Source organism: Miscanthus floridulus, unplaced genomic scaffold, assembly GCF_019320115.1.
Source record: "Miscanthus floridulus cultivar M001 unplaced genomic scaffold, ASM1932011v1 fs_294_2_3, whole genome shotgun sequence".
NCBI classification, from domain to species: domain Eukaryota; kingdom Viridiplantae; phylum Streptophyta; class Magnoliopsida; order Poales; family Poaceae; genus Miscanthus; species Miscanthus floridulus.
This window is the reverse complement of record NW_027096534.1, coordinates 16,656-25,175: the sequence shown is the minus strand read 5'-3', so window position 1 is coordinate 25,175 and position 8,520 is coordinate 16,656. Positions and strand designations below refer to the sequence as shown.

Here is an 8,520-nt window from a genome sequence, read left to right as displayed (position 1 = left end):
AGACGAAAGTGGTACTATTCACCAGGTTAAAATTTTTTTGCAAAATAAACAAGGCCATGGTGCAGTTGCCCACTCGCTGTGCTGTGCATATATTATATATAAACAATGGCATCCCCAGGCACAGAGAGTGATGGCAGAATAATCCATGGTCCGGAGACACGCCGGGTAAAGACTTTCGGTATGTTTGTTTGGCTTGTTTTTTTTTGTTTTTTTTAATTAATAAATAATATTTTTCTCTCACACCAAATCAGTCAACAGTACTTTCAGTCATAGCTTATAAGCTAAACACGACCCAGCAAAGGCTTTTTGCCGTTCTTTATCCCCACCCAATTCTAGCCAGCTTGTCAACAGCCAATACTCCTGTGTCCTCCGCCGCAACCCAGTACGTATACCACAACGAAAGGAAGGTGTCCTTGGACTGATTTGAAATTACATTCTTATCCCTGGGTGCTTCCAAACTCCGAATAATCTAAAGCTGCCTTGCGTGTAGACCGCTAAACCTCATGGTAGATCAACTACTCTGAAATTTTGTTATCTTTTCTCTGTTCAAAGGTGCCTAGAATAAATTGACAGTGCATTATTCGTAACAAAGTAGTGTGATAGTTAAGGCATGGATTATTCCGGTTTTATCTGCCAAAAAATAAAGAAGCAGTTATCTACTTGCAGAAGTGTTTTTCTTTTTGTAGATGAATGAAACACAAATATTCTGCTTGTTTTAATCCACTGAATGACTATCATTTTTTTTGTAAATTAAAAAAGAAAGTTAGCAAAAAATTAATGTTTTCGATAAGATGCTAAAACATTGAGCAGATTTTCTTCAAAAGCTATAACAGGGTATAATAGAAGCTATTTCATTTAGTGATTTTAGAGAAAAATACGAATATCCTTCATTAATTATGCAAGGGAGCATATAACTAAGAAAATTGCACAAGCACTACAAGTACTCATATACGTATATAATTCTCCAGGAGAACATGTCTCAATATCTATTTCTTGACATTCATTAAGCTAGTCAACATGAGTCATGGTTACGATCAACATTCATATAATTCAACAATCAACAATTAGAAATAGCAAAATAATTAGCGATATCATAGTGTAGACCCTATGCAAAAGCTATAGCATCATATTTAGATCCATGGAAAAATAAATAATTTTGCTAAATATAAAAGGCATAACGTAATTAAAATTAAACACAAATGGTTATATGCTTATGCCGTTATTCCGTCACTTTTTAAAGGCCAAGCCTAGCACTAGCAGCAAGGTGGTTTATAAAAGGCACCCATACTCCCACAAAACCACACAGAACCTCCTTCGTCTCCCCGTAGCACATGCAACCATATCTTGAGCTAGCTTCTCCCAGCTGCCTCGCCAGCACCACCATCCCTCTCTCGGCCGGCAAATTATATCGCACGGCGAACCTTCTTGTCACCTCGGAGGCCATGGCTTCCTCCATGACCTATATAGCTGCCTGCGCCGCGGCATTGGCGACCTTCGTCGCTCTGCTCCGCTGGGCGTACCGATGGAGCCACCCCAAGTGTAGGGGCAGGCTCCCGCCGGGCTCCATGGGCATCCCTCTCCTCGGCGAGACGATGCAGTTCTTCGCGCCCAACCCGAGCTGCGACGTGTCCCCCTTCGTGAAGGAGCGGGTGAAGCGGTACGGGAGCATCTTCAAGACGAGCATCGTGGGGCGGCAGGTGGTGGTGTCGGCGGACCCGGACATGAACTACTTCGTGTTCCAGCAGGAGGGAAAGCTGTTCGAGAGCTGGTACCCGGACACCTTCACCGAGATCTTCGGCCGCGACAACGTCGGCTCCCTGCACGGCTTCATGTACAAGTACCTCAAGACCCTGGTGCTCCGCCTCTACGGCCAGGAGAACCTCAAGGCGGTGCTCCTCGCCGAGACGGACGCCGCCTGCCGCGGCAGCCTCGCCTCGTGGGCGGCGCAGCCCAGCGTCGAGCTCAAGGAAGGCCTCTCCACAGTAAGCAGTTAGCTAGCGGCTCGATCGAGCTAGCAGCCCCCAGCTCCTGAATCCTGATGCATGCGCCATCGCCGCCAGCTAGCGGATCACTGATATAGATGCTTCAATTTTCAGATGATATTTGATCTTACCGCCAAGAAGCTGATCGGCTACGAGCCGTCCAAGTCGTCCGAGAGCCTGAGGAAGAACTTCGTGGCGTTCATCCGCGGGCTGATTTCTTTCCCCGTCAACATCCCCGGCACGGCCTACCATGAATGCATGGAGGTAATTAATAAGAGCATGCTGCGGTGAATTGCACTTGCACCACCTGTTTTTACATACTCCGTACAAAATAAAGTACTGAGCACGCACACGCACGGCTGTTGTTCCGTATAGCTGCGCACATGCATGCACTGCACAAATTCTCAAGGAAGGAATATACAATTTCGTCATGTTTAATTCTCTGTCGTTGGATAATTATGATAAAAAATCGCATCAGAGTTTTTCTAATCGATCTTCATCGTCGACAACAGGGGCGGAAGAAGGCGATGAAGGTGCTCAAGGGCATGATGAAGGAGCGGATGGCGGATCCCGAGCGGCGGTGCGAGGACTTCTTCGACCACGTGATCCAGGAACTTCGGAGGGAGAAGCCGCTCCTGACGGAGACCATCGCGCTGGACCTCATGTTCGTGCTCCTCTTCGCCAGCTTCGAGACCACGGCGCTGGCGCTCACCCTCGGCGTCAAGCTCCTCACCGAGAACCCCAAGGTCGTCGACGCGTTGAGGGTAAGCAACAAGCAAGCAGTCAAGAGTAAGCCATGTATGTCCGTGTGATTCTGACTACGGGCTAAACGAGACTCTGTTATGTTATCCCTGGTCGAGCAGGAGGAGCACGACGCGATCGCCAAGAACAGGAAGGACCCGGATGCCCCCGTCACGTGGGCCGAGTACAGATCGATGACCTTCACCAATCAGGTGAGCCTAGCCCGGACCGCTGCGCCCCTAGCTTGCTCATAGCCCAGTTCGTAGCGTACGAGAGCAACTGTACATGTGCAAGTTGCATTGTTAACTTGCAAAGACTAGCACTGCATGCAAGAATCTTGGAAGCCCGACGCTGCAGCGTGAAGGCGCAAGCCATAGTTTGTGTTTTTCCTGACCAAGTCCCAGACTTCGAGGTAGACAGATAATTTTACTTAATTGGTGTATAAGAACTACGAAGCTGAAGATTAAAGAACGGAAGGGCGGAATCAAAACCTAAGGCCCTGATTTGGCCACAGTATAATTTATTTACATTACAGGCAGTTGCGCGAATAGCAAGAGTTGTGCATGCTCTTGGATGCCTCAAGTAGTCTGAACTCTGAAGCGCCGTTTTCTGAATCCGGCAAGTGCTGAAGAACTGACTGACACCTCTGTTCCTGTCTCTCTCTCTGAAGGTCATCATGGAGATGGTGAGGCTCGCAAACATCGTGCCGGGGATATTTCGAAAGGCCCTGCAAGATGTTGAGATTAAAGGTACGTACACACCACGAAATGCACATGGCTGGCATGGCATCTCTCTCTTGTTCTCCTACGTACAAGAAAAATGGTATCTTGAGCAAGTTGCGTGGAAACTCATCTCCGTGCTGTATTTCTGCGGCGTTCGTTGGCACAGGCTATACGATTCCGGCAGGATGGGGTGTCATGGTGTGCCCACCGGCAGTGCACTTAAACCCTGACATCTATGAAGATCCGTTGGCGTTCAACCCATGGAGGTGGCAGGTTCGTCTTGCTCGATGATATCTCGATCGGCAACAATTTTTGTATTCTGCATCATCGTTCCTATCGCTTTAGGGTTCTGTCGCGCGAGGTCGTTCAGTGAGTCTGTATTAGGTTGCAAGGGAATGAGTTGTTTGGTTCTATATTCTATCTAGGTAGGATGAAATGCTATGATCTGATTTGCTCATCGAACTTGCATATATTCTCCTGTCGAGTCTCACCATTAAAACGGAGATCACAAACAAGAATAGTTTAACCAACTGCAAGTCTCCAATAATTGCCAGAGTGATTAATTAGTCCACGATCGGGAGGCTCTGATCCCAAGTACCAACTTGGCCGCAGAGATCAAGGAGGAATTCGATCGGTTGGCGTCCATGTAGTGTATGAGTTCGTGAACCATCGCAGAAGCTTCCTCGCTTAGTAGTTTAACAACAAGGTCAAAATGGCAACAGATGAACATGGTGTAGCTCAGTAACAAGAGGCAACTGTGCAAGTCAGCCTACTACAAAAACAGACAGATAGTGCTTGATCGTCTCACTGTCTAAGGATTTTTTTTTTAAAAAAAATCTGTATTTGGGGGTTCAGGGTTCGAATCAGACAGTTTCTCTTTCTGAATCCGGTAGCTGAACTGAATCATGTGTTATTTCACCGAGTGCAAGTAAAAGATAAGATTGAAAAATAGGGCAAAGTATGATGCAATCCTAGTGATAGATTCAGATTTTTTTAAATAAAAGGTTCTAACCTTGTTGTCTTCTGAACAGGGCAAACCTGAAATCACCGGTGGAACGAAACATTTCATGGCGTTTGGAGGTGGCCTCAGGTTTTGCGTTGGGACTGATCTTAGTAGGGTCTTGATGGCAACATTCATCCACAGCTTGGTTACAAAATACAGGTACCGTTTCTACATCTGATATATAGCGATATCTCTTGATATTTATGCTCTGAAACAAAGAAATCTCATAGTTCTTTTTTTCCCTGATGTCACAGTTGGAGGACAGTAAAAGGAGGGAACATAGTCCGGACCCCCGGTCTCGGCTTTCCTGATGGCTTCCACATCCAGCTTTTTCCTAGAAATTGAAATTGGCCCTTTTTTCACCTCTGACAAGGTTGTGCATGTAATTAAAGAGGGTTTTCTTTTTGAAACGAAAAGGAGGGGGTGGGGTAGGTCTCTTAGGGGCAACACCGAAACAGTAAAGGATTGGACATCATATACTTAGTCTAGTGTAGTAGTGTTAGGATAGACATCACTAGTCACAAGTTCAGTCATATTACTGGGTACTACCTCTAACCTTTGCAAGGGGTTTTTGTACTTGGTTGTTTGTTTTCCATGTGGTTCTACCCATGTGTTGTATGTATATCTGATTATACATGTCTAATGAAAGAAGAATACAGGAGCTATGCGTAAAGATGTTTGTGGAGCCATGCGAAGAAGCTCCATTTGTTTCCAGCTCAGTCTCCAGGCACATAGCATCCCCAGCTTGTTCAGATATGGTAGAGTTAATGACTGAAAATAGCCTAGTATTTAGGTCAGAATCAGTGGTTACTGTTCAAATATATTGCGTCCCTGAGTGATTGGTACTCTCCAGGCCAAAAAAAAAATGTTTGAAAATGGTGCAGCAACTGATAGAAAGAGGTGTCAGATGGAAACTTTTTTCAAGTATATTACTCTCTAAACAATCATCAGTTTTTGTACCGCATATGAGGGAACTGCAGATAACAACTGTACAGATACAGGCTAACTTGCTCTAAGAGAAGTGTAACTATGAACTATTATGGCTGTATGAAAAATTAGAATACAGCTTCAGGTACGACGTTAAAATGGAAGAAGATACCAGTGGCTCATATCAGCAATGATTACTTGATCAAGTATCCATTCATCCTCCGATAGATATTTGACACTGTATATAAAGGAAATAAAGAATCATTATGGAACTTGCCAACAGCAGGGTGACAACATGACATCTATTTTTTGATCTAACCAATTCTTCTACATGCTAAGGAAACATATGAACTCTACACAAAATTCTTATATAATTTCAAGTAAAATACCTTCCTTTTTTTAATGGTAGGTAACCAGAATACAGAGAGGACAGAGAGCCATTGGAATAAATATTGAAAGTACCGAGAATGCTTATACATGCAAGCACAGCATCAAGTACTCCTAAAAGTTTGATTTCAAATGTACTCCTAATGAAACTACCACCTGAATACAGAGAAGACAGAGAGCCATGTGCATGACAATAGGAAGCATGATCCTAAGGACTCATGACTTGCATAAGGAGCTCAGCGGTTGCTGATGGCGAAAGACGACGTCGTGGCGATGGTTCCAAATCTGTCAGCAACACAGTAGTATCATCATCGGGAAGTGCTTAGCTGGGATATGTGGTGGCCGTGGCATCTCCCATAGGTGAGTTGGCTCCGGAAGGTTGACCCCAGTCCAGCCAATATGATTCCAGAAAGCCGAAGGAACCAGACAGCGAAAGATGAGGTGATCGGTAGTCTCTGCCGCATTACCACAAAGTTGGCAAATGTCGTCGTCGAGGACATGCTTGAGGTGGAGGTTGTAACGGCACTGTATGCGGTTGTTTACCAATAACCAGCCGAAAAAACGTACCCTGGGGGGCGCTCGGTTTCTCCAAATGAAGCTAGAGAAATTGCACGGGGAGCCCATGGTCTTGGATGCCTGATACACGGCTGAAGCATGGAGAGTTCCCAGCTGGCCGGCAAATTTGGAATATCTGCTGTCCGGAGCTTGTGTTAAAGTGATGTTGCTGATCATTTCATTGAGGGCATGCAGCTCTTCACTTGCTTGTGGTGACAGCCTGGAGACCAACATCGGTTGCAAACTGATGGTGAGGACCTCGGAGGCAGAGGCATCCGGCTTCGTGCAGTGGGAGAAAAGGCAGGGGAAGACAGTAGCGAGAGGCGAACCATCAAACCAAGAGTCATGCCAGAAGGACGTAGTCCGCCCGTCGCCCAGCTGCACCTTGGTGATACACCGGTAAGCTGGTAGCAAGGATCTGAGGGCCGACCAGTGACTGCCATCACCATGGTCGGACATGTTGAGGATGTCTTTGTGCTCTCTGACCCAAGCAGCCCAAGCTGACTGTTCAGGATGGTGAAGACGGTGGAGAATGGCTGGCGGCGCGGGCGGGCAGTGGTGCGTGCGGCCGGGGGCTCGGCCGCAGGGTTTTATTTGGCCCAGTCGCGCCATGACCCCTGGCGCGGCACTGCCGCGCCAAGATCGCTGGCGCGGCAGGCCTTGCCCCGTAAGCGGTCAGCGCTCCTGGTCACCGCCACGTCAGCCCTGTGCCGCGCCACCATGCATGGCGCGGCACAGGCATTTGGCCGCGCCAAATCGGAGGTGTTAGATTTAAAATTACATTAAAAAAGGGATTAAAATTAAAAAAAAATCAGAAAAGGTGAAGCATGGGAGGAAGCCTAGTTGCTGCGGCTAGTAGGATTGGAGGATGAACGGAAAATTGAGGGAACAAAGTCTGGTGCCTGGGATTGGAGGACACGGGGGGCACTCATTCGTGACCACGAGGCCGACGTGCTTCCAGGGTTCAGAAGGATGGAAAGGACCGGAAATCCCACCCCTGGTTCCTCCGAGATGGTTCCTCCCGCAACTTAAGTTCCTCTGAGACGGTTCCTCCAATAACTTAAGTTCCGCCCCTGGTTTTAAAGTCTTGCGCTGAGAACCACCACCACCACCACAGTCAGCAGTCGCTCTCTCATGGTTGACTACTTGAAGTCTCACCATTGCTTGCCAACATGGCATGGGTTAGATGCGTGTGCACAGATGTCTGCCAGGCATGTTTTCATTCCGGGGAGGTAGCTACTCAAAATGTATGGTGATTTTCACTAGATATGTGCTATACTCCTGGCATTGCATGGCCTTTAGGCACCGTACTGGAAGTGAATGCTACTTTTCATAGAAAGAGGACATGTGGGATGCTTTTGAGAAAATAGTAGATCGTCCGCATTTTGTTAAGGCCTATTTGGATTGCTCAACTTTAAGTTTTCTAATCTACATGTTCAAAAAAGATTTTCTAGTTCCTCTAAAATCCACACTCGAAGCATGTCCACCAAAAACACAGAGTGTGGTGGAGCACCACTTTGCTTCCTCCATCAAAATGAATTAGGAGAAATGCTCCTCCTGGTAATTAGCTGCTCCTAGAAATGGATGTTTGCGACTGCAATCAAATTTGAAGTTTGGAATTAGAGCAGTCCCATACAAGTCTTTGATCTTCTGCTTGATAATTTGGAGCTAGCAAGTGAGTTCTACAAATGGTTTCCCTTTTCCTAAATAATTTGAGATATTGCGTATATCATGTGAGAATATACTAGCACCACGTATTTTTAAATTTCTAGACTAATATCGGAGAAGAAATTTAATGTATATAAGGTCATTAGCAAATTCGCTTGACCAAACATTTAAACAAGGGTCAACTTTTTATGTGCGACTCGGTATAAGTCAAGTATCATTATTGATTTCATTTTACTATAATTTAATCTGGAGAAGTTGGAAACTTATTTTGAATGTTTTCGTAGTTTCAATTCCACCTCTATCTTGAATTGGACTTGTGAAAATGCTTGCTTGGAGTCTTGGGCAAGAGTTAATAAGTCAAAAAAAACACCATGGTCAAAATGTAGGTGTAATGACTAACTTTTATAAACTTATTCTAATGCAGACTGATTGGGTTAATATGCATATGAAAGGTCTTGCTTTCCAACTTCTCAGCATGTACATTAACTGGAATTTCTTCTACACAAATCTTTTGCATCTATATATTCTAAATATC

The 8,520-nt window shown here is 45.6% G+C and overlaps 1 protein-coding gene across 1 annotated transcript; it reads left to right on the top strand.

The window, feature by feature from the left end:
* Positions 1–1,331: 1,331 nt before the first annotated feature.
* LOC136531174 (cytochrome P450 87A3) lies at positions 1,332–4,946 on the top strand. Its single transcript, XM_066523874.1, has 8 exons — positions 1,332–1,982; positions 2,097–2,246; positions 2,495–2,746; positions 2,846–2,935; positions 3,394–3,472; positions 3,612–3,718; positions 4,477–4,607; positions 4,703–4,946. Exons 1-8 carry the CDS (start codon positions 1,332–1,334, stop codon positions 4,791–4,793), a joined length of 1,551 nt encoding a protein of 516 aa, XP_066379971.1. The 3' UTR covers positions 4,794–4,946.
* Positions 4,947–8,520: the final 3,574 nt, after the last annotated feature.